At 37.0% G+C, this 27,213-nt stretch overlaps 1 protein-coding gene across 1 annotated transcript; it reads right to left on the bottom strand.

Moving 5' to 3' along the window:
- Positions 1-544: 544 nt before the first annotated feature.
- On the bottom strand, positions 545-25,978 carry ASB2 (ankyrin repeat and SOCS box containing 2). Its single transcript, XM_014059039.2, has 10 exons — positions 25,847-25,978; positions 20,474-20,734; positions 14,781-14,873; positions 13,007-13,173; positions 11,851-12,006; positions 11,171-11,416; positions 9,551-9,722; positions 6,802-7,363; positions 4,294-4,447; positions 545-3,627 (listed from the first exon to the last, which is right to left on the bottom strand). The coding sequence occupies exons 2-10, from the start codon at positions 20,689-20,691 to the stop codon at positions 3,491-3,493; spliced, it is 1,905 nt and encodes a 634-aa protein (XP_013914514.2). The 5' UTR covers positions 20,692-20,734; positions 25,847-25,978; the 3' UTR covers positions 545-3,490.
- Between the last annotated feature and the right edge of the window lie 1,235 nt (positions 25,979-27,213).

The raw sequence follows: 27,213 nt of genomic DNA on the forward strand, positions 1-27,213 counted from the left end.
TAGCTCAGCCTGACAGAGCTCTGGCTTTTCAAGAGGGGAGGGCAGGGCAGGGCAGCGAGAAGCAGAGTTGAAATCGTCTCTGAAAAAGCTGGAAAAGGTGCGTGTGGGGAGGGGGGAGGAATTCAAAAAGTTTGATCGGAAGGCAGCAGGGGAAGCGGGGGGTATGGCAGAGGAGCTGCTTTCAAGCCTTTGGAAAATATATCCAATCCAACTTCTGTGTTTGTGTTTGAGAGTGAGTGAATGAGAGAAGGATTGAAGTTCTCTGTGTGTGTGTGTCTGTTGAGAGAGGGGGAGGGAGGGAGGAAGGAGGGGGAGGGAGAAGAAAAAGAATGGGAAAATTTATTTTGCAAGGGGGAAAAATGCTGTCGCTTTAAATCGGAACTGAGCATACCTGGCTGTGGAATTCTGGGTGTTGAAGTCCACAAGTCTAAAAAGTGCCTCACCAGGCTTAAAGCTGACTGCACGTCACTGTGTGTACTCCTTTCAGAAATGTCTTAAAAGTAAAAACGCAGTGCAATTTTACTCGAATTTAATGCAAACAACGCCACCTAAAAACGCAGTGCTTTATTGTTAATATAACAAAAATCTCAAAAATACATTGCAATCTTGTTTAGGCACACAATTTATAAAATAATAAATCAAACATATAATGTCAATAGAACAGTTTGCAAAAATCCTAAAATGTTCTTTGAATATGATATAGAGCATAATAACAGGTTCTTTCCGTCTTCAACACTATCAAGTAAAGCATGGAACTATTGAGCTTATTTTTCAGATCTAAATATTCTTAACTTTAAGATTTACAATAATATTTTGTACTTGTATAAAACAACATAATTTGTACAGATTTCATAAAACTTGTGAATTTTAAAAAAATCACAAAATCACTGGAGCAGTAGAAAGCTACATATCTACTATTATACTTGTAATTGCCCTGGAGCAGGTGAGCATATAGAAAACTGAGTAGATAGTTCTTATTATTTTAAACCAGTGTTAAGGCATTACTCAGCTAATAGACCTATGTAAGCCAAGCAGATTTCTTGAAAATCTTTCTGTACAAATATTTATTGCTGGATTAGGTGAAATGATTAAGAGAGGTAGCATGCAGAATGTGCAAATAAATGTAAAGTATTTTTTATGGCAAGAAATAATGAAGTGAAAGGACAATTCTCAAAGGGACATTTAGTGGATAATTTCCTTCTCATTCTATGGCATCCATTTAAATTAACCCTGATTATGTGAGTGAGGAATTCAAATTGACAATTTATCTGTGTATATCTAATGAGAAAAACTAGAAAGCCCTTTTAATGCTTCTTTTCCTCCAATATATGGGATATGTGAACGTTTCCCTAAAAAGAGTTAATCAATTAGATTTCTCAGCTTGTAGACAATATGAAATTGTATATATTTTTTGAATTGGTGCTATCCTCAACTATGTCATATTAAAACCATTCAAAGTTTATATTTTTGGAAGAAAAGTTGTTCATGGAACTGCAATATTGTGAATATTAAGCCAGTTATATATACAACATCTCCAAGGTGTCCTACTGTTTATTTCAGACATTTCTGCAAAGCACTCTTGAAATGCATATAATGAACTCTGCTTAAATTGGTTTGAATTAACTTAGATGCAGTATCATTAAGCTTCTTTGTTATCACACTTATAAAGCAAACATGAATTATATCAATTGAAGCATTTTTTAAATCTGAATTAGAAAGATGAATACTTTCTCATGGAAGTATTGTTAAGAGGATGTCAATTTAAGGTATCTACAATCCAACCTCCATGAGGATAATTTTTTCTTCTAATAACTTAATACCACTAAATTATTTCTCTAAAAGTATACAATGCCACCAAACCAGAATTTTATTTAAAAACTATAGTGCTGCTAAGTCATTGCTTACATATAGATCATTGGTCATTAAGACTATTCTAATGAAACCCTAAGTTGTTAGACATAATCTAATTAAGCAATAAGATTCTCAATTCATAATCTTGTTAAACTAAATAATTTATTCTGAAATTAACCTAGAGGTTTAGTGGCCACTAGTGGCCTAAAGATGCAACTCACTATTATTGATTTTCATCAATAGCAGGTCAAGAATTTTCTCCTGAAGTCTTTCTGAAACAGCACAGGATTTGAATCTACTTTCCCCTTCAATGCTGCTAAAATAATGTTAAATGCCATTGGTTTCAGTTACATTAATCCTCATAACTAATATATGTACATATAGATTTACAATATGATACAGATTTATACATCTGAGTTAAATGTTGTGTTCTTATTTAAGTTAAATTCTTCAAAATCTTTCATTTCTTGAAATCCAGTATTTGCACAATTCTTGACCAGGAACAAGAAAATAACATTAAATATTTTTATAAATAAGAATAAAAGGTGAATACATGTTAAATTAGATAGGGAGACATGAAACTATGGTGATGTAGACTAGAATCGCTAAACATTGGTAAGTTCAGCAAACTGAAGTAAAATAAAATACAATCTGAAAACTGAGATGTTATATTGATTTAACCATTATTGGACTTCTTTTAATTTTTGCATTGCATCAAGATGGTTTTGTTATGTGACTATTGACAAAATACATTTGTTATTCATATAATGAGTAAACCTGCTAATGCCTGTTAACACAATGATCAATTATGGCAACAGGCACAAAATCCAGCATATTATACAGTTGGCAGCAATATTTATAATTGCTGCAACCCAAAAAGAATTGATTGATATCATTATGAATGATTACAGCATGATCATCTGCATAATTCATTGCATTTATCTATATGGAGAGATACAACTTTTGCTACCTCTTCCTTATATCTGGTTATGAATAGTTTAGGCTTACATTATGCATGTTTATTTTTCACTATTGTGAGGTCCGTCAACCAGAATCAAATACAAAATAACAATTTAAGAAGGCAGATTTAGAACTACTGGACACATGCCCAGATCAGGAATTTCTTTTTGGTAGTAGAACTGGAGTTTGTGCTTATGTTTTTTCACATCATAAAAACCTCCTATTTTCTTCCAAGCTTTTAAACATTTATTTTAGCAGTTTAATTAAGGAGGAAAAAGGTTTTCTGTCACCATTGTTAAACCAGGGAGAATTGGAAGTTCTTTATGACATGCAGATCACCTGGAGATTTATTGGTAGATTTCAATCTACATTTTACCCTGCCTGCATTTTGTACTAAATGTTGAGCTACTGAGAGTGTTTTTCCTTGCAAGATAGCATAATATCCCTTTCACTATTTGCCGAGTGCTTTATTCTCACTTTTTCAGGTCTTTCCTATACTCTAAATGCTGTTGCATTTGTTCTGAGATTTAACTTTCAGAAGTCCTCTGTTTTTTTCTTTTTACATACCAAAACAAGTTTTCTGTTCCATCATATCGGTCTGTTTCCATCATGGCAGCTCGCTCTATAATACATTTGATTATCACTCCATATAATGGCTGAATGTCAGGTTCACTATAGATCACTGGGTATAATCATATTGTAAATACCGAATTAGTCTTCTTGGCAAAGGTAAAGTATCAATAAGTGAAAGACGGTTTTTTCCAATCGCAATTCTAATTTTGATTCGACAAAGGTGTCCAAGTGGCCTTGGTGGCTCTGGAAATGAAACAATATTGTCAAGTACATAAGTAAACAAGCAAGCAAGTAGCATGTTATGATTATGTTTATACTACTTTTGGCCTAAAATAGTTATCTACGAACTAATATTTTTTCATAAAAACTTTAGTATATATTTCAAAGGTACTGTATCACAAATACACTTTAAAAAACTAGGGACTTTTAAAATAAAATAACTAAATATGAATGGTTAAAATGTATGCATATCTCAATTCAGTAAGATAATATTCAGATCTTAACAGAACAACAGTTGGAAGGGACCTTGGAGGTCTTCTAGTCCAACCCCCTGCTGAAGCAGGAGACTCTAACATTTTAGACAAATGATTATCTAATGTCTTTAAACTCTCCAGTGATAAAATAGCCATAGCCATAGCCATATTTTGATAAACTAATTTGAACAAATAATCATTAGGTAGTATCTCCTGACAATCAGACTATATATTATATAATAGTATTCTTGTGAAACATTAAGCTAACATTCAACATATCTTAGAGGCTTGAATGTTTTTTTTCCTGTATAGTAACTTTTATAAATTGGCCATTATTCAGAATGCCACAGCATTTAGTTGTAATAGTTGCATTACTAAGTATTACTTCTATTATTATTACTTGAATAATAGAAGCGCAAGCCATATTGTAACTAACCTGCTTTGACTTTAATGTTAGACCAATCTTCATAACTGTCAATGTGTTCCTGCAACCGGGAACAAAGTTGCACATTGCCCACATAATCCAAAAGAACATCTATAATAGGGCCTGCCCAACGACTCATCTCGGGGGTTGAAACCATTTCACAAAACTGGGGTGGATGGCGAAGAATAAATTATATATAATCAATGTTGTAAGTGATCAAAAGGCAAAAGAAAATACAAGACATAACAGCATAGAACAGTTTCAAGTATAATTATTTGCAATAATTATTTCACAGAAACATAATTTATTTTCTCAATATATGTTCTAATAACTACAATGAATTAAATTCTAACACATACACATACACACACAAATATGCATTAATTCTCTCTAAATCTAGATACACATTTTTGTTTTTCTCCAAAATGTTCAAAATTGTTTAATTGAATGCATCCAGTGACATGTTTTTTTGGATTGACATTCCAAATGAAAGAATTTCAGACTATTGTATTTCTTAATTTATTTATATCTTTTTTTTGTTTAGAAAATACTGAAATATAATGAAATATACTTGCAGCTAAATTGAGGTAAATCAAAGGAGTATTTATCTTTATTAAGTATGATACGTGATTGAATTCATATTTATAGCCTGTTTATTATCCTTGAAGGTCATTTCTTTATTATTACTTTGGAAAAAATAGCATTAATCACTGATTTATTTCATCGCAACAGAAATGTGGGACATTTTCAAAAAACTCACAAGAGGAAATTCTACAACATAGATGACTATTCTGCAGGAAAAGTTGAAATCTACTGATTCCTGTATAAATCAACATAGGGACACCAAGGTAGATACACAAAAGGAAATGGAGAGAACAGAATATTTAATGTTACCATTTAGGATTGGAAAGTTGTGTTTTGGATTCTTTTCTGCATAAAAATTCATCTATTGTTTATTATGGGATGAAAAGTTTATACTCGGCACTCAAAAATAAGACTCTGCCTGCAGTCTGGAAGCTATTCAGTATAGAATTCTCTGGGTCTAGGGCAATTTTCTATGGCCATCTTGCCACAGCCAATTTACCATGGCCAACTTGTCATGGGACAATCCACATGGGATAACATAGTGTGATAAATGTTACCCATCACTGTTTCTTCTATGTTATCTCCATTTTTGTCAATCAACTAACAGTGGCAGATACTATTTATTGCATTGTGTTATCCTGCATGGAATTGTCCTTCGGCAAATTGTCCTAGGGCGAAGTGTCTCATGGTAAGTTGGCGCGACGAGTTGTCTCAGTCCATCATAATTAAAATACAGTCTTTATTGGGTTCTTGTATGTGGTTGCAGTTCTTGTATGTGGTTGCAGTTTTCTACTCACCCTAAAATAATAGTAAGCAGTATTTATTTTTTTACTGAATTGTATATTATTTTAGCTATATGTTATATGTGTACATAACAGCACCTAATGCAAGAGTGTAAAGGATCAATTTTTATTCAGTATGATTGTTCCTATGCCAATATGATATGCTTTCCAACCAGAGAAAGACATTTTTGTTTCCATATTAACAAAAACGTCATCCAACCAGTTGGTACTGAAAGGAAAATAAATATTTTGTAGCTGTGTCAAATATTACTCTTTTAAAGGAGACTAATAAAGCAAGAACATGCTGTTGAAAAAAAAATTGTTACTTTCCATAAAATAATTTAAATGCCTTCTAGTGGCAAATAAAATATCAGTAAAAGTCACATCCTATTCACTTTTTAAAAAAATCAATATTCTGGACCACAATATCTGGGATGGTATTTTTTCTGCTAAACAAAACCTTGTTTGTAGGAAGTTGGATTTGTATAAAGAGAAGCTTGGAAACACAAAATACAGAAGACTTCAAACCTTCACTAAGCAAATGCTATCCTTCCTGCTGTCCTCATTCTATATGTCTGTCTTTCTGTCTATAGCTGCCCATCTCACACAAGTAACTCTTAATATTAATTTTGTGGTTAATTCAGCTGTCCAGGAGCTAATAAGAAATTTGATTTCTGGAGGCTGGATGATATTGCCAAAGGCAAAGTAGCTTGAATTTCTATGGGCTAGATAATAAGATAGATGATTGTTGTTTAAACTGGAGAAACCAGAATTTAAACTTATAACTGTTCTAAGAAAAAAACTATGTTGCAGTGGTGGGATTCAAAAGTTTTTACTACTGATTCTGTGGGCATGGCTTTGTAGGTGTGGTGTGGCTTTGTGGGCGTGACAGGGGAAGGATACTGCAAAATCCCCATTCCCTCCCCATCCCATTAACCAGCTTTTCAGCTGTTCAGGGCAACAAAAGAAGATCAGCTGGGAGGGTTAGGGAGGCTGGGAGGCAGCAGGGACAGGGCCCGCCTATTTGCCGGTTTTCCAGAACCTGTCAGAACTGGCTGAATACTACCTCTGCTATGTTGCCTACCTCTGAGCTATTTTTCCCATGTATTCCTATAAATGTCATAGAAAAGATGAGATAATAAAAAAAAATTACCTGTACAATTTTGTTATCGTTATTCTCTGCAGGATCATTATATCGGTCCCTCCTAATATCAATAGGAGGATGTGGGCCACACCCGTAACAACATATAAAGCAAGAGTTGGCATCACAGCCCATGTCCATCAAATATTTCAGCAGAGCAAGATACTTCATTGAAAACATTACAGTAGCAGGGAAAGTTGTAGGGTGAGAGGCAACATAGGCATTAATGTTAGCTCCATTATCAAGAAGCAGTTTCATTGTCTTCAAACAGCCATGGCGGATGGAGATGAGCAATGGATTGATAAAGTCAACATTGGGATTAGCGCCAGCCTCAAGCAGAAGCTCAGTGGCATATATGTTGTTGTTGAAGACTGCAAAATAGAGGATAGTGGTGCGCCTATCCTCATAGAGTCGGGAACGCTCAAAAGAAAGGGTGGCATTTACATCAAAGCCAGCATCAATCAGCTCTTCCAAGACATCATCATGGTTGCGCTCAGCTGCCAAATGCAGAGGGCTGATGCCACTACGCTTGATGCGAGTACGACTTGTTACTGGGAGTAGCATTTTCACAATCCTGGCAAAAATGAAATTAAAAAGACAAATATAATCAAAGTTATTGATTATAAATAAATTATAAATGGTAGATAAGCTTCAAGTAAGAGACCCTCATGCTCCAGTGGACTGATCTGGCTCTCTCTCTCTTTCTCTCTCTCTGTCTCTCTCTGTCTCTCTCTCCCTCCCTCCCTATCACTCCCCCCTCACACACACCATATTTTCATACGCAAGTTATGAACATATTGGGGTTTATTCAGTGTTTACAATTATATAGTAACATGCAAAGAATTGCACAAGACTTTAGTAGCTGTAAATAGTAACATCATTTTGTTGAATAAAAGCACAGAACACAGTTCCAGCCTCATTTCCCTATCCTTTAGTTTCCAAGCCCTTATGTCCTGTACTTCCTTTTCTTAAAGAGACAGAACAGGATTTTTAAACAATTCTCCTCTGACAGGGGTACATTACTTGTAGATGTGAACTCCTGTCAGCATTGTGCATTATGGTCAGTACTTTAGAATAATGGGAGGAGGAGTTTGTTGATATTTAAAAGGGGCAAGTACCTCTCCCCAGTTATGTAGGGTATTAAGGAAAAATAGGTAATAATTTCTTCCTGTTCATTGTCCTTGGATTGCATGGATATGATTGTGGTGAAGAGTAGGTATGAGTAGGTGTTTTCAGTATGTGAACCAGTGGTGGGATTCAAAAGTTTTTACTATTGGTTCTGTGGGCATGACATGGTTTAGTGGGTGTGGCTTGGTGGGCATGGCAGAGGAAGGATGCTGTAAAATCTTCATTCCCACCCCATTCCAGAGGAAGGTTACTGCAAAATCCCCATTCCCTCCTGATCAGCTGGGACTCGGGAGGCATAGAATAGGTGGGGGTAGGGCCAGTCAGAGATGGTATTTACCGGTTCTCCAAACTACTCCAAATTTCCGTTAACAGTTCTCCAGAACTGGCCAGAACCTGCTGAATACCACCTCTGATGTGAACTGTAAAAATTAATGTTGTTCTTTGAGAACATCTGATTTACAGGTACACAGCGCTCATTAATGGAGAAAATAGGAAGATATTATGAATGGTTTTACCTGAAACTTGGATCATTTTGATACAAGTCAGCTTTAGTTCAGTTTGTAAATTGCTGCTTTATAGAGTAGTATTATGTAAATGGAAGTCTATCACAACAGGAAGAACATTCTAGTTTACTTGTTTAGATTAGTAATTGTGGCTAGAGTTCTTAAATTGAGTTAACATATCAAAATATAGACTGACATACACATTACAAGAGTTACACTGAGATTCAGATTTGTTCACCAAAAAATTCAATCTTAAATTCTTTCTGAAAATAAATCCATATTAACCCTAACAAAAACTAAGAATTTCAAAGACAAACTAACCCTAACAAAAACTTTCCTGTGCAATGAATCTCACTTGTAACTTGAAACTTACTTGAAAATAAGAATGACTGAAAATAAATTAAAAATATTGATCCTATGATGCTGATCTGTCCAAGACCATTCTGGTTAGAGATGCTGACTCAATAATATAACCTAGAATGGGTCTCAAATCATCACTTCACATTATGTATGAATTTGAAAAATACTACTAAAGTAGTATAATCATTAGTATTAAAAAAAATCATTAATTTGGAAGGGGGCCAACTGTATAACCATCTGTATAACCTTGTTACCAAACTATAACTTTGTGGCCTAAAGAACCCATTTTCCCATGATTCAAATCTAACTATTAGAACCTCAAAGCAATTGCACTGGTTCAACTTTTGTTAGTCTTACTTCTTTCTGTTCCTTGTCTTGTACCTTCACAAAGAAACTAGCTTTTAAGAATCTTGGAGACAGAAGATTTTCTTGTCTTTATTTTTTTATATTAATAATTCACAATAAATAACCATAATAACTCTGTAGCCACAATTCCATGCATAAAAATGTGTATATGGGATTGAGAAAGATATATCACATATATCCACAGTATAAACTTGAATATTTTTCTCTCTCTTGTTATTTTGGGTATTCTAAATTGTATATGATCTATCATATCCTGATTATTTTTTATATACATGATAACTGAATTTTTGATGTCAGCTGCTGAGGTGAAAATAACATTTTTAAAAATTTTAATTTACAGTTTATGCAGTTAATCTTTATTTGTTTAAACTGACCAAATAATGAAAATTAAAGAAGCAACTTACTCATAATAGCCTTTTTTGGAGGCCACATGAATTGGTAAGAGCCCATCCTTATTGGTTTTGTTAGCATCAGCACCTTGAGACAAGAGAAATTCCACATTCTTCTCATGTCCATTTTTAGAAGCTTCATAGAGAGCTGAGGCTTTGTCACTAGCTTGAGTATTGATATCAGCACCTGAGAATGAAAGATATGTAAAGCAAAATCTAAAAAGATCTGGAATTAATAACAGCACATATAGTTCTTTACTAGAACTTTGTAGTCCAAAGAAAACATAAAGATTTCCAACAACTGCTTTATGCTTTTGAAGTGCTGGAAATCATACAATAATTTGATTCAATGCATGCAGAATAAATTAATTTACATCGTAAAATGTAACCTCCTTGTATTTTCCAGCTGTTTATCTTCTTTTTTCAGCTTAGCAGAAAAGTCAGTTAGGACAAGAGATGATATGGTCGAATGATCTCTTCTGATTAAGGTTTCAAGAAGTCCTTTTTCTAGGAACATCCCCATGAGGACAATGGAATGGCTGGACCAAGCAAGGGGGGAGATAGAGATGCAGACAAAAAAATGGCTGGGACACCTTTGTTCTTTGCAGATAAAGTTACTTGGTTGAGACTTAATTTGGTCAATATTAGATTAGATGAAGAAAATGTAGTCCTGGAAATGGTCCAGTTTGGGTTCCTTTTAGCTAGTAGATTAAAAGGAATGTTTGGGGGTGAATGCTACTCCTTTTAATTAAGCCCATAACTTTCTAATCCCACAGTTAAAAGAAATGATGAATTCTTTGTTGAAATTAGGATATTACTATTTCTAACTAAAAAGATGGTAATAAGATTTGTATTGGAAAAACATGCCCTTTGACTTGGAATACTTAAGAACAATTGGCGTGTAGTTTGGATATTATTTTAATGGATTTCACTATTTTGATGTTTTATCTCACAAATTATTATTTTTGAATGCTTCTGTACCAATTTAATCATTTTTGCAAAGGTGACAACAAAATACTCTAAAGAAATGGATATGTAGGTCTGCTGCTTGATCTCAATGCCCTGAAATCTTTCACACACACAGCACACACACAGCACACACACACACACACACACACACACACTTTGAGAACAAACTTCTTTCAATAGGGTGGTGATTTCATTTAAATAAACATGCCTAAAATTCAGCTGCACAAATCTCTGCCAAGCAGAATTTGTTTCCCTTGCAAACAACAGAAAACTCTTGTTATGCTTGGCAAACTTAACAAAACTGTAACTAGAAACACAATTACAACACTCGACTTCTTTTCAATAAGAAAAAAAATGAATATTCAATTTATGCAAATATTGCACATTTGCAAGAGGAATAAAATTATTTTAGGATTCTCAGAGAGGCTTTAAAGCTTGGAATAATACACAGGTGTATTGATTCTTCTTGATATTTCTATTGGTGTTGCTGTTTTTTTAATAAATGAAATAATAGTAAATATAAATATTTAAATGTACTCAAAACAAAACCAGTAACAAAACATAGGCTGAATAAAGAAAAGCACAAATGAAAAATGAATGAATGATGCGCAGACCACAACCGATCCAACAACGATTTGGTTGTGGCTTCCTGCATTTGGTACTTACCACATTTCGCCAGGTATCTCAAGGCTTCTAAGTGGCCACTTTCAGCTGCTACAAATAAAGAGCTAATTCCATAACAGTTTGCAGATTCAACTTTGGCACCTCCTTGAACTAAAAGTTCTATTATTTCTAAATCATTTCGAGCAACAGCTTCATGAAGGGCCGTCCAACCACGATTGCAGCGATGGTTCACATCAGCATTGTACTGCAATAACATCTGCACGGCTTCAGAATTTTTGCGTTCACAGGCTGTCATGTCAAAAGAAAAAAAATCTGCATGTTGAGAGCATTTATTTCATTAATTATGACACTAGCTACGGCACGGGGCTCTGCATACAAACATACCTTCTATTTTATTTCTCTGGGGGAGATTTGGGGGACAAGATAATTTGAAATCCATGAACTTATTTTTTTTAACTGGAACAAATGTATTTCTTGGGCCCAAAATAATTTTACAACCAGAAACATAAGAACCAGAAATGGAAATTCCAGGGGTATGGTGGAATTTTGGAAGGGAAAAGGATGGGAGCTTCTTTATTTCTCTGGCATATCCTGCTTTCAAGGCAAGTTCTGAACATTCAACACTCATTACAGGTATGAAGGTTCCAGGGCAGAAAGCATTTCCAAATCTAAAGACACTAGTACATTCTAGCTTAAACCCCAACATGAATGAAGTTACATACCTTTATAAAGTGGGGTCTCCCTGGCTTTGTTTGCAATATCAGGTTCTGCTCCAGCTTGGAGCAATGAACGCATGCAATCAATATTCCCTCTGTTTGTTGCTAAATAGAGTGCTGTTTCTTCCTGAAGTGTACGTTGATCAATGGTCCCAGGAAAAGCTATTGAGAAAACATTGAACCACATTAGGCAAGGCATACAGCGCATCTAGATAGTATTAATAGTGAGTATTATTTAGCCTTCTCCAAACTGATGAACCCTAGATGTATCAAAACACAAATCTGTTCTTGGCAGCAGAGCCAAGTAGATAAATAAAGTTGTAATCTAATACCCTTGAATGATCAAGGCTAAAAGCTTGCCCATGGCAATTACTATTAGAACCTATATGAGATAGTAAACTACTTTGGTAAATAGCATATATTGATAGTTTAATGTCTTTGGGACTTAATTGGTATGTGTTGTATTGATTTGCTTTATAGGAAGATATGCTTATTGTAGAATAGCTTTGGAAAGTCCCACTGCCTGAGATTATTATTATTATCATCAACATCATCATCATCACCGCCACCACTACCACCATCACCACCACGCTGCCTTATATCAATATAATAGTATAAACAGACAAGATTTTCATATACTAAATCTACAGCTTTCTTATGAAAAAGTATTACAGTCTTTTTAAATTATGAACTAAGCTGGGTTTGAATCAAATGTCCTTGCACACAAATCCTTCAATAAATGCCATTGAAACTTGGAAGAAATTATAATTATTCTAAAGCGATACACACACACACACACACAGAGAGAATAGCCATGGGGTAATCATTTATTTGTTCTGGTTTTATTTAACATTATTGTGAATTACCCAGATTATGTTGTATAAGATAAGTAACCATATGAGTTTCTACGTAAAAGAAATAAACAATAAAACTATGAAAACTTGTTTTCATTGTTATTTGCAGATAACAAACTCATTATGTTCAAATTTGGGGAAACTGTTTAAATAAAATTTACATGTGTAGAAACAGGTTCCATGTGCAAGCTCCTTTTCTATGTTGTAATACAACCTAGCAGGTTCCTTTGTATCATAAAATGAAAAAATAAAAAATAAAATGACTATCTTTCATCCTCTGTGCAATCAGCCCCTTTCCTGATACTTGCATCTATGCAGCAGTTTCAAGCAGCCCTCTTGTCCATAATAAGCAGCTTCATGGAGTGGCAACCATCCATCTTTGTTAGGTTGTGCAAAGTTTTTTCCTGCCTGTATCATGTTGTGCAGTGCTGTTTCATCTCCTTCCTTGATCACCGACACTACAGGATCCAGCACTCTTTAAAACAAAAGGGAGATCACTTTCTCTGAAATTATTTCTGATACAGTATTTGCAATGTCTGTCTGCATATTTATTTATCAAGTACCATTTGATGTCACCACGATCCACAAGGATTGACAGAGTTGCACAATAAATGTAAAAGATTTAGTAAGCGAACTGAAACAAAATGTTGTATAGATGAAAATATAAAAGGAAATATTACTAGTGGCAAACATATGAGGTTCAGTGGTTAGAATGCAGTACTGCAGGCTACTTCTTCTGACTGCCGACTGCCCGCAATTTGGCAGTTCGAATCTCTCCAGGCTCAAGGCTCAAGGTTGACTCAGCCTTCCATCCTTCCAGGGTTGGTAAAATGAGGACTCAGATTGTTGGGGGCAATATGCTGACTCTGTCAACTGCTTAAAGCTGTAAGGGCTGTAAAGGCTGTAAAGCACTGTGAAGCAGTATATAAGATTAAGTGCTATTGCTATATCTGTAAAAGTAAAGTCACCTTCAACTCAAATTCAGTTCATAGTTTTATTGGCAACAGTTCAAAATTGGGTTGCCATTATATTCTTTTGGGATTGTTTTGTCTTCCCAGTCTAGTCTGCATCTCTGATGTTTCCTGATGGTCTCCCATCCCAATAACTAGGCCAGATCTGGCTTAGGCAAGAGTGCCCAGGAAAAAAACTGCAGCTGTCAAAACTGTTTTGTAAATACAGATGGTCTTCAATTTACAACAGTTCATTTAGTGACCATTCAAAGTTACAACAGCCCTGAAAAAAAGTCATCTATGACAGCTTTCTACACTTAGGACCATTGCAGCATCCCCATGGTCATGTGATTTACATTTAGATGCTTGGCAATTGGTTCATATTTATGACGGTTGCAATGCCCTGTGATCCCATTTTGCAATTTTCTAATAAGCTCAATGGAGAAGCCAGATTTACTTAATAACCATATTATTAACTTAACAACTGCAGTGATTCATTTAACAAATGTGGCAAGAAAAGTTGTAAACTGGGACAAAACTCATTTAACAAAGTTCTCACTTAGTGACATAAATTCTAGGATCAATTGTAGTCATAGGTCAAGGACTACCTGTATACTAATCATACTGTAGCTAATTTAACTACTAGACAGCATGTATTTATTATGGCCATAGTAGGGCCCTCATCAGAGAGCTGATATCTTGTGCAACATGCAGTAATACATACATTATACTTCCTTCAAGGACTATGAAAAATTGATTACTGCTAAGTATTCTATATTGGAGTAAAATGCAATGCAGCTAAGGAAAAAAAATCCAGCTATATGGCATCCAAAATTAAACACTAGAGAAGCCACTCATCCTTACTTTTTCTGACTCAGCTCAGTGCACCAGAAAATCCTACAAGTGGCACCAAAATCAAATGGAGTTAACTATTAGGCTTTCAAGAGAGAGAAGCTCAAGCAAGAGTAGAAACAGAGGAAGGGGGCAAACAGACCAAGGGAGCAAAGTTTCCTTCAGTTAGTTTTGTAAATTCTTCATGAACTGCTTAATATGTCTTTCCAGCTGCCCAAACAAGCCTATCTCATAAAAACAACATTTTTTTTTAAACAGGAAAAGGAGAGGAAGAACTTACTCAGCTTGGGGTAAGATGAAGAAGCTGCCATCGTACCTCCGTCTGAGTCCTGAACCGGATGCTGAAGTCTGGCCTCTGGACTGTGCAGCACGCCTGAAGTGATGACAGCATGAATAAAATAGCGAAAAATACTCCGAATAAGAAAAGCAAATCATAACTGGGCTTGTAAAGAAGTCAGAAAATGAGACCGAAGAAGAGAGACAAAGAGAACCTGTAGACTTTCTGAGACTTAAACAAAAGCAGATGGCCTCGGCTTTTTTAGGCCTTGGTCTCAGCTGCTCTTTCACTCCTAGATTATTTTTGGCCCTCAGAGGAAGTGTCATGGGATTTAAATGACCATATATGACTGCAGTGAGATTAATCCCACTACCACATAGCGGGCTGAGAAAGGACTTAAAGGCATTTTCACTTCAGGGGGAAGAAAGGCCTGAGAGTGTTGTTCAGAAATGAAAAGAAGAAGAAAGCACCAAGGTTGGCTCTGAGTGACAAGGTTGTGCAAAACATCTGAAAGAACTGCTTCAAAGCTTGTCTCTTCAAGCTTGAAACAGCCACGTCTGTGAAAATGCTTGTGCAACCACTCTGAACGCTGCTTCTGTTATCTGCATGTGTGTATGCAGGATTTCAGATCGGAAGACAGAAAGTGCTTCAGGGCCCAAGACTCATACATTGGCCTGCAAACTCTATAAACCCAATACAGCTTTTCCCAAGATCGTCTGACAGGTATAGGAGGCAGCCAAACAATCCCAGGAAATGTGCAGCTTCTTTAAAATAATTGCAGATCGACGTGTATTAGGTTTGTCTTTCACACATACACTCCAAAGCAAGTTTTCCTTTTCCAGCTTAAGCAGCGTTCAGTCCTTGAACGTAAGCAGCAGTGGTGGGTTGCAGGCGGTATGCCCCAGTATGCCCGCCGTATTTACATGTATTTGAACTCTTCGGCACTTCTGTGCATGGAGCATACGGCTCCTGCGCAATGCTCCGCTGAGCAGCTGGAGTGTTGCGGAGGTTTTGTGAAGCATTGCAGGAGGTAAGGACGCATGTGCGCGCTGCACGCATTCATGTAGTGGCCACTGGGCCCCGTTGCACTACACCGGTTGCAATGGGATCCGGAACCCACCATTGGTAAGCAGAACTATTTTGTGTCAGTGCCAGGGACAGAATGGAGTGTGGGTGCACATGGAGAGAGATCTAGGGAAGCTTTGGAAGTAGCTGTGTGGGTCTTGCAAAACATGTGGTTGTTTGACTGCTTTGAAGTAGAATGCTGTGTCAGAGAACTTTACACAACTAACTAAACCGGGCCAGGAGGAGATTGCTAGGTTGGGCCTAAATTTCATAAGCTTCCAATATATTTTCAAGTTGCCCTGAAGATAGAATGATATCAGATGCATTTTTCTAGTCATCAGAGGTTTGCAATGATGGGCCAAAGCATATATGGAAGGTTCGTGCTTTAGCAAGTATTTTAATTGATTTTTTTTAAAAAAAATTGAAAGGTAATGCAATCAATACAGATACGAGAGATTTTGTTCCCCTTTCCCTACGACACAAAGGTTTCCATTTTCTCTCTTTTTAAAGAGGCAACCAAAAGAGTAATGCAACTGAATTGTGAAAGGCCATCAATTTAAGCAAGTCAGAGAAGGGGGATTCATTCATCTAAACCAGTGGTTTCCAACATGAGGCACAGGCCCCACAAAGGGGCAATTTTATTTTTAATGGGGGCAATTTGAATCTTGTTTAAACCAAGTTGATGGCCTTTTAGGCTTCCTCTGTGTGAGTAGAGTTCACTTTTTGAGTAAAGTAAGAATTACGTGTCACGGGGGAGGGGGCATCAGGATTTTATAGAGATGGGGTGGGGCATGGCCAAAAAAAGGTTGGGAACCAAGGATGTCTGGATCACCGGCACATTAAGGGGATGCAGCTTCATTTTTATCTAGGACTGAGTAACCCAACTGGTCTTTGAGTGTCATCCTGCAGCAAAAAAGTAAGGTGGGGGGAAGAAGCTTTCTCCATTGTGACCTCTGAACAGGTAGTCCTCAGCTTAGGGCCACAATTGATCCCAAGATTTCTGTTGCTAAGCAAGACCATTGTTAAGTGAGTTTTGCCCCATGTTACAACCTTTATTGCCACAGTTGGTAAGTGAATCAGTGCAGTTGTTAGTAACCCAGTTGTTAAGTGAGTCAGGCTTCCCCATTGACTTTGCTTGTCAGACGTTTTTCAAAAGGGCATCACATGACCCTGGGACACTGCAACCGTCATAAATATGAGTCAGTTGTCAAGCATCTGAATCAGTGACATGCGGTGAGGTTTATGGCTGGTGAGGCACTGACACAGTGGTGGGTTTCAAATTTTTTTAGACTTGTGGACTTCAACTCCCAGAATTCCACAGCCAGGCATGCTCAGTTCTGATTTAAAGCGACAGCATTTTTCCCCCTTGCGAAATAAGTTTTCCTTCATTCTTTTCTTCTCCCTCCCACTCCTTCCTTCCTCTCTCCCTCCCTCCCTGCTCTCTCAAACAGACACACGCACACAGAGAAGTTAGATCCCTCTCTCACTCACTCTCTCTCTAACAAACACAAACACAGAAGTTGGATTGGATATATTTTCCAATGGCTTGAAAGCAGCTCCTCTGCCATACCCCCCCTCCATTCCCCTGCTGCCTTCTGATCAGAGCCTTTGATTGCAGGTGGAGCCATTTTGCCTTTTCAAACTTGTAATCAGTGAAGCTGGACTTATATACTTTTATCCAGCTGTGTGTGTGTGTGTGTGTGTGTGTGTGTGTGTTTTGAGCTGAGAGAGTCCTCCAGCCCAAAGTCACCCAGTCAGCTTTCAGCCTAAGGTAGGAATAGAATTCAGTCTCCTGGTTTCTAGCCTAGTGCCTTACTGCTGACTACTTTCATTGCTTGGGCAAATAGAAAGACAGGATATAAATATTTTAAAAATAAGGTTAAAATACAGGTATCCTTATGGCAAATTGTAATTTCTAAAATATGCCTTTCAGGTCCACTAAAATAGAGATTTTGTCTGGGGTTTGTCTGTATTTTACCCATACAGAGTTTTTACTTTAGGTGGTGGAATGTTTATCTTCTTATCTGCAAAAATATTGGGCAAGGGATTAGGGACAATTTATATTGGCCTCCTGCCAATTACCTCCCTGCGTCCCATCAGATCGCACAGAGTAGGCCTCCTCCGAATTCCATCCGCCAGTCAGTGCCGACTGGCGACTACGCGGAGGAGAGCCTTCTCAGTTGCAGCTCCGACATTATGGAACAACCTCCCCGTGGAGATCCGTACCCTCACCACAGTCCAGGCCTTCCGCACAGCCCTCAAGAACTGGCTATCCCGTCAGGCCTGGGGATAGGATTACTCTCACCCCGCCCGAATGTTGAGTGAATGTTGTGTTTTTACGACCAATTTCCTTTAATCACGATTTTTTTTTTTTCTTTTTAAGTTTTGTCTTGCACCCCCTTCCCTTTATTGCTGTAAGCCGCCCTGAGTCCCCTCAGGGAAAAGGGCGGCATATAAATTTGCAATAAAACAATAAAACATAAAACATATCCCTATCCTATAGTACAGGATACGTAAACCTGATTTTCTTACTGAGAAGCAGAGCAGAAAAATGTAAAGATGAATAGTGCTGTATTGACCTGTTTGTTATGATGATCCAAGACAGCTGGATAAAGGCTGCTACAGTTGAGTCAAATATAAATTCTGTCAGAGTAAATAACTTGTGAGTGGAGTCAATATTACCTCTGGATCACCTTGGGAAACTCAGTCATTCCCTTTATTTAAAGACAGAACTCTCTAAGCCACATACTTTGCTCTCAGTCTATAAACTAGCCTACTGCTTCAGGTGTGCTGGATCACATTTTACAATCAATAGTCCTGCATTCATCTAAATCCAGGGGTATCAAACTTGCGGCCCATGGGCCGGATGCATAACATGCTGGCCACACCCACCAGCGCTTTAGCGAAGGGGGGAAAAGTTGTGATACATCACGTGACAACAATGTGCCACCACGAGTTTGACACCCCTGATCTAATCCAACTTGGATGAGATGAGATAACCATCCTGTCCTTCTCTGCCAGCAACAGAAGATCATAAATTAGGACTACGTGTATTTACCATTTTAAATGATATTGGTCTTTAAAATTTAGCTGATCCCAAATGTTGAGGGATTAGATTATACATCAGGACAGTTATGAGGAGCATTGGAAACTTGCCCATATGTGACTATATCTCAGAACAAGCAATTTGGAAAATTATATTATCTTTGGGTATTCAGATTCTCTCTCTGTCCTTCAGCATGAGAAGCATCTTTGCTGTGAATATGAAAGACTTTTTAATAGCTGCTCTCTAAACTTCAGAACAGTTTGTCAAGGGAGATTAAATTAATTTTACCTCTTCCTTCATCAACTAATAGGACAAATGCTACCCATTTGCTGCTGAATTAGATTTGAACTGATATCTTAGGTTTTTTTTAAAGGTGTGTTTTACTGGTATTTGAATGCAACAACATATTTTTTTATTTCTAGAAATCTATAGTATGATGTTTGGGGGAAAAGACACAATATGGAAGAATTGTACTGAAAAATGATGGTTTAAGATTAATTAAGAATGCAAACTAGGCAAATAAAGATTTTAGAGATAAGGAAAGTGTGACCAATCAAATGTTGCTGATTTACACCTATCAACAGCTCCAGTCAGTATGACCAGTACATGGCATATTGGATGTTATAACAGAATCTAGAAGGTTGTAAGTCCTCATACCTGAGTGAGAAGAATAATTTAATTTTTATTGTTACAAAGGAAATCCAGATTCAGATAGAGTGGTTATGGAAGAATCCCCAGATTCTAATTAGCGGAGTGGGGGAGAATACTTGCCTGAGAAAGAGCCATGCCTTTTAAGCTGTCTTCTGGAACCTAACTCAGGGCCAAGCTACACATTATACCGAACATCCTTGGAACATCTCTGAAAATGTACAGTTAGTCTTTGACGTAGGACCGCAATTGATCCTAAAATGTCTGCTGTGAAGTGAAACATTTGTTAAGTGAGTTTTGCCCCATTTTGCAACCTTTCTTGCCATAGTTTTTAAGTGAATCACTGCAGTTGTTAAGTTAGTTAAGTGAATCTGGCTTCCCCATTGACTTTGCTTGTGAGAAGGTTGCAAAAGGTGATGGCATGACCCCGGGATATTGCAACCATCATAAATATGAATCAGTTGCCAATCATCTGTATTTTGTTCACGGGATCTGCAAGGGTCATAAAGTGTGAAAACAGTAAGTCGTTTTTTCCAGTGTCATTGTAACTTTGAACTGTCTCTAAGCGGAGGACTATCTGTATAGAACTGGCTGGAGAAAATATTATATTTGAAATCAAAGGTGGCCCAGGAAGACATGCCTTAAAACAGAATGAGCAAGTGTCACACTGGCAAAAGACCAGTGGCCTCCACCGTACCAGAAAGAGTGCCACTTTAGAAGGAGCATTGTACGTGAGTCTTTCCTCTACCCCTTGCTGCCACCCCCTCCAAATCTAGTGCCTGGAGCAATTGCTTTATTCTGCTTAATATCTATTGCGGAAGTTCAACAAAGCTTCAAGAAAACAGTATCAGAAAAAGATGTAACACTGAGATGTAGACATGTGCAGAAGTCTGATCTGAGTTCTCTCTCATCTGTCCTTTCTCCCTGGCATGCTTACCTTTCCCAAGGATAAAGGTAGAAGTTCTGACAGTAGGGTTCACGGGGAGGTGGTGCGGCAGTAACTGTCTTCTGTGCAGCTATTTGCTCAGCAGGGTCTTCTGATAAACTCTGCTCAATGGCCAACTGAATAAGTTCCTCCTCAGTCATGCTGCTGTAGAGGCTATATTCCTCGTGTCCAATTGTACCTGCTCTTGCTACGGTAACTTGCGTTGTCATTTTCCAATTTCTTGTAAGTCAGAAGGGATGGTTAAAAATAACCCTGGAATGCATATAAATACAGATCACATACCTTATCATGGGTAGATCACATGGATTCTGTTGTCACTCAAGCAATACTTCACTCCCCAGTTTCCAAGCATATAACAGATAAAGGCTTCACACCTGATTTTGAACCTAAAACTTGTGGCCATATTGGGGAGAACATCAGCTGTGACATCCACTCCCACCCCAAGACAATTTCCACTGAATGCTAACTTTTGACATAAAGAAGGGGAGAAATTATTATGTGATTTAACACTTCATTTCATCATAGTAATTATATTTATTTGGTTTAAAGACAATTTAATGTAATTTAAATGCATTTAATTTCAATCCTCTTCCCATCTTTTATTGTGACCAAACATTTTTACTTGTGGAAATGGTTTCTTGACATATCATTTAAAAAACAAGTGACACAGGAGTTTTCCATATCCTCTTGATGGATCATCTTAACTTCACAGTTACCTTCTTTGGAATAAATATGTTTTTCTCATTTGTTTTTTTAATTCTTAAATTAAACTTGTACAACTTATAAAGTAGTTAAAATGGTTGTCTGATTGTTTAATGTTTTTTATTGTTACTACTGTTGATAATTTTCTTATTCATTTGATTTATATCCCACTTTTCTTCCAGCTCAATGCAATATTTCAAGTCTAAGGCAGAGTGTTATTGGGATAATCACATTACTAACTAAAAGCGTCTTATTAGTCTGTTCTAATAGATAGAATGTTTCATTATGTTTAGAGAAACCTTGTTTCAACTCTATATTTGACCATAAAAATGCATTAAATGACCGGGTCCAATTTGTGATACCTACTTTTGTCAAAACATTTCTTGGAATAATTAAATAGTAACATGAATAAATACAGTATATTTGCAAAAATTGGACTATTATTTAGTTCTTTCTCCCAGCGTCTTCATATGTCAGGTTTGTTGTTGTCCAACTTGTTGTTCAGGCATCCAGTTCATGTGATGGTTCTGGTAAAACATTAACCCCACTGACATCACTCAAATGATATCTTTCTTTGGCAGATCTTTTTGCATTCTCAAGCTCTTGTGTTTGGAATGCCTGAACTAAAGTTGAGTAAAAACAGAACGAGTGTGGAGGTAAATCATTGGGTGAGACCAAATACATGACAGTGTTGCTTAGATGACTCATATAGTAAGTGCCTATTCTACTCTACATTTATAATACAGAAGTATCCCAGTATGTCTTGGGGGAATATGGAAGTATCCTTAAAAGAAGCAATGTTTCAGAACAGTTTCTTCTTCTTCTTTCAGGCATATGTTTTGGCTGGCAACAACTAAAAACAGAATGCTGGTAGGTACTCAGTCTGAAATCGAATAAGTTATCCTTCTATTCATAATGACTGCACCTTTGGTTGACTGTATTGGTTTGGATTCCCAGGAGTGAGAGGGTACTTTCCAGAGGAGTAAGAGAGAGCTCAGTGTGTGAGACAAAGAGGATGAAAACATCCCCTCCTTGACAGTTACAATATAAAAGTAAAGGTAAATGTTCCCCTTGCACATACGTGCTAGTCGGTACTGATTCTAGGGGGCAGTGCTCATCTCTGTTTCAAAGCCGAAGAGCCAGCGCTGTCTGAAGATGTCTCCATGTTCATGTGGCCAGCATGAATAAATGCTGAAGGTGCATGGAACCTTCCCACCAAAGGTGGTCCCTATTTTTCTACTTGCATTTTTACATGCTTTCAAACTGCTAGGTTGGCAGAAGCTGGGACAAGTAATGGGAGATCACTCTGTTACGTGGTGCTAGGGATTCAAACTGCTGACCATTCTGATCGACAAGCTCAGCATCCTAGCCACTGAGCCACTATGTCCCTTTCAGTCCCTATTCTTAGAGTCCCTATTCCCTATTCTAAGGGTATAGGCTTCTGTAAATAGAGTACTTTAATTTGGCAAGATTCTGGCTATGGAATAATAAAGAAATCTGCTTGGAAGAATCAACATATGTCTTTCTTAGATTTGGGGGCCTGATCAATATGTTCTTGATAAAGAAGAACTTAACTTTTGAGATTTAGAGCAAATTCATTCTTGATTGAGGGTATTCCCCATCTAGGACAAATATGTCCTGGAAACCTCATTTCTCTATGACTTACCAGGAGATTACCTTCATTTTATCCCCAGCCTATATCTAGTACACTTCTGAACTGTCCTTAACTGTTCCAGTGCTAAAGCAATGTTTTCCTCCCATGTCAATTTTATTGTGGGTATAATCATATATGCATACCATTCTTCCTACTTCTGGTACCACAACATTGTCCTTCAGGACATTTCTGGTTTGGGCAAAGGGAAATCCAGGTCTTTTCCAATCAGGCTCTTCTTAACCAATACCTAACTCATGAGTCAGCAGATCTCTGAATTAAAATCTGATTCTCCCCATATACTTGCCTTCCCCCACAACTTAGGCAACTGATTCTCATGCTGGAAGAAGAGGAAAGCCAGAAGAGGAAAGCTCCCAGGTTTCCGTAGGTTTGAAGCCCAGACAGTAGAAACTGGTTCCCTTTCTTCAACTGCCTACTTTCTAACACTGGCAGCTGTTCCCCAGGGAAAAGTGGCAAGTGAAGGGGTAGTCAGGCCAAGGTGACTGGCACTATACCAGTCAAGGGTTAGATGAGTTTCTTTTGAATGTGGGTTTAGCTGTCTTGCTTCATCATTCAAATTTTTTGCATAGCCATTCTGTTTTCAGCCAGCTGTTAGTCAGGATGGGGTTTTTTTTATCCATACACACTGGGAATATATTTTGCTAGTCTAGCTAAGTATCAGAACTTCTCTCCTGACCAGCCCTCCTCTCATTTCACATTATGAAAGTCATTGGTGGAAGTTTTTCATCTGGTAGCATTTGATGGAAGAGAAGTGAAATAAAATCAGTAGGATCTACCTCAAATTTCTCTGAAGATAGCAATAGCACTTATACTTATATACCGCTTCACAGTGTTTTACAGCTCTCTCTAAGCGATTTGCAGAGTCAGCATGTTGCCCCCAACAATCTGGGTCCTCATTTTACCCACCTTGGAAGGATGGAAGGCTGAGTCAACTTTGAGCCTGGTGAGAGCTGAACTGCCGAACTGCAGCTAGCAGTCAGCTGAAGTTGCCTGCAGTACTGCACTCAAACCACTGCACCACCTTGGCTCTAAGATGCCAATAGTGGCTGCAGAAACAAGACAAAGATTGACAATGGAAGTAGCAAATATTATGCTGGTGTGGTTTTCTGCAATTGCTTAGACTGGTGGATAGTATTTGGATAGATGGGAATCCATCAAAGATAAATTTATTAAATAAATAAATCATTAGGATTAAAGGAAAAGGTACCAAATTAGAAGCAACATGATAGCCATGTGAATTTTATGCACTCATTGTCTCAGTTACATACAACGTAGAGATAGTTTTCCTATTCAGAGTGTTTGTATGTATTACTCGGAAGAATAATCTCCTTCTCCCTTGCACTGGCCTCTGATGCGTTGCATCCCTGTTCGGTATCCAAAAAATAAACCAGGGAAGGGATTTATCTACTTTCTTTCACCATTCACTCCATTTTAAATAAATAATAATCCACCCCTGCTTTTTATGGGAAGGGGATAAGGCATATATGGTCAATTTTACCATCATAAACATTTTATTATAAACTTTGTAAATTAGATGGCTGTTTCTCTAAAATGTTGAATAGGTTCTGGGGATCTGAAAGGAAACTTCTTGAAGGATGTTCATCACACAAGCTTTCTTCCCAAGGCACAGCAATAGAAAGGAAAAACAACTACTGTAAACCTAGGAAAATGCACTTTGATGAAGAAATAAATATTAAAAAATTGGCAGAATTTTAAAAAAAATCTAAAATATTATTCCCATTAGTTGATTTTTTCCAGAGGATTGTATGTTTTCTGCAGAATCAGAAGGGGCCTCTTATTAGTGCTAACACAAATCAACTTTCCCTCTTTCCTTCCCACTCATCATTTCTAGGGTTGTGTCATTTTTAAAAATATTCTGCTTGGGTCAGGTTGCAACTGGCATTTGCCAAGTATTTCATGTGACACATAAAACAAAATAAACAGCTTGCAGCAGGTCACTGTGTGAAAAGCATTGCAAAGCAAAACTTCCCTTTTGGAAGATACAGTGTCACTTGCTGTTTTGTAACAGCAATAAAACAATTATCTGGATACCCTGGAAAAGTTGTGCATTAAACAGCATAGTGGTTTTAAATGTATTCCAATCCGAACAATATGACTTGGAGACGAAGCTAAATTTGTCATAAAAACTAAACTTTGGAGGAGTGGCATCCCCCTTAGATGCCACTTAACTACAATTCCCAGCATCCACAGAGGTTTCAAAAAACAATGTTTGGGCGTAAATATACTAAATCAAATCCAATAAACTACAATTAAATTTAGTGCACCATATGAATCAGGGTAGTGTGCAAGCTGTTGTTTATTGTCTAAGACTACCCACTGCACGAGCCATAATTTTCCAAGCATTTGATTTCCAAACACATATATTACTTTGCAGATTTCTCAATCCAATGTCTTTAGATGAACTGAATAACTTGTAGATCGAGAACTGTCATATATATTTACAAGCTGGTTCAGCACAAAGCAGGGCAGCTCCTGATGATGAAACATTTCTGAGTAAATAAATCCCATCCATCTTCAGCTGCCTAGACAGCTGTTTATGAAGTAAAGTTGGCACATCACTTGACGCAACAAGTATTTTGCCCTATTTTACTGCTCATCACTGCATCCATTCATCCACACCACTGGTATAAAGAGCTAAGACTATCTGAATAAAATAAATTGTAACTTCAAATGACTTTTCCTCTTGTCTGCAAAATGGATTTAGTAACTGGAAGATGTTCATATTGTCCATTGTATATTTCAGAAGTAGTTCCTAGAGAAATGCATATAGATATGTACCTTGTAAAAAGTAATTTAAATTCAAACTAACATATATTTTAAAAGGATGACATTTGTCCTGCTACCGCATCTGTAAATTCTTTCTCCGCCAATTCATTACAATTCAGCATTTGGAGAGAGAGAGAAATATGCATACTGCATGCAATATTAATCCTGGACCAAAATAATACATTTAAACCATGCATGATTACCTTGTAATTTGTAGAAAGTTGTTTACTGCGGAATTATTATTTCATGGACTATTAAATCAGAATATTCCCGTTTGGATGCATTGCTCTCCTGTCTCTCTGTGTTGATAAAATGCAGAGCAGCTTTGAACTTTCTCCTGCTTTGAAGTCTGGAGTTTATTTCTGGATCACCCCATGATCAACATTTACAAGCCAAAATGTAAGTTGTTCTGCATATCAAATTTCCTGTCTGAAGTTTGAAACAACATGACTTGTTACTTCTCTTTAGACTTCTTTATGTAGCACTATAATTTGTAGAACTTCATTTTGCCCAACTTCCTTTCACTAAATGACACAAAGCCAGCCCTTTTATTATATCACTATTTATTTGCCGTCCTGGACAAGTAGACCATATATGGCCATTCTGCTGATGGTGAAAGGAGGAAAAACTGCCTGTGATTCTCTTTAGCACATCTACTTCATTTATAGCCCTGGCTTTCTCTAAGATTGTTTCTCTTTTGGTATTTTTAAGACTCAAGTTCCATCAATAAGAACAAAGAGGTCAGGGATAATGGGAGGATTAAAAATTGGCCAAAAGTTTTTAAAGAGTGGAAAAGTGCTGTTTTAGTTTATTGGAGAAGATGTAGGACAGATCTCTACATCTGAGTTAACAAATCGTGAATTCTATAACAATAGGTATTACTCACCATTTTTCATCACAGGGGCAAAGTACCTAGAAAATTACAAACTTTGCATTGAAACTCTTCAACTTTAAAAAAAACATTTAAGTGTCTGCTTTTTAGATAAGACTTTTAATGCAATTGGATATAAAAATTGGATAGGGTTGAAGATTTAGTTTGCATGTTCGACTAAGCAAGATACTGTATATTAGTTATCCACAATTAGTAAATACATGGCTAAGGGACAACCATGGTCTATAATTTGTGGTATGATTTATGATACAATATAATATATTATATATAATATCAGATCCAAGCTATAATATAATATAAGATATAAGATATGATATAATTTGCAGTATGATCTAAGCACAGTACACAAATTTGTCTGCTAGAACGTCTTACCTGTCAACAACTTCTTCAGCTTCAACCTCAATAATACATGGGCAAACAATTGATACAAACTCAAGGTAAACCGCTCCAAGCTCGATTGCAGAAAATTTGACTTCAGCAACAGAGTTGTCCTTTAACCTTCACAGCTTCAACCTTAAACTGTCTACTGTGGACCTTACCCCATTCCTAAGTGATCTGTAAAGCGGGTGTGCATAAGCCACCAGCATGCCTAACGTCCCCATCTATTTGCATTCATTTCTTTTGTTTATATCCATGTTTACATTTATATCTGCTATCTTGTACATGTTTGATAAATAT

Source organism: Thamnophis sirtalis, unplaced genomic scaffold, assembly GCF_051295495.1.
Source record: "Thamnophis sirtalis isolate CommonGarterSnake01/CBP01778 unplaced genomic scaffold, rThaSir2_p1.2 scaffold_1, whole genome shotgun sequence".
NCBI classification, from domain to species: domain Eukaryota; kingdom Metazoa; phylum Chordata; class Lepidosauria; order Squamata; family Natricidae; genus Thamnophis; species Thamnophis sirtalis.

Excerpts from the sequence above, each read along its gene's own strand:
- ASB2 (XM_014059039.2), bottom strand. The coding sequence starts at position 20,691 with ATGACAACGCAAGTTACCGTAGCAAGAGCAGGTACAATTGGACACGAG. Across the intron at positions 12,007-13,006 it reads CTTGAAACTGCTGCATAGAT|CTTTTCCTGGGACCATTGAT; the intron begins GCAAGTATCAGG and ends TTTTCTCAATAG. Across the intron at positions 3,628-4,293 it reads TAACATTAAAGTCAAAGCAG|AGCCACCAAGGCCACTTGGA; the intron begins GTTAGTTACAAT and ends TTTCATTTCCAG.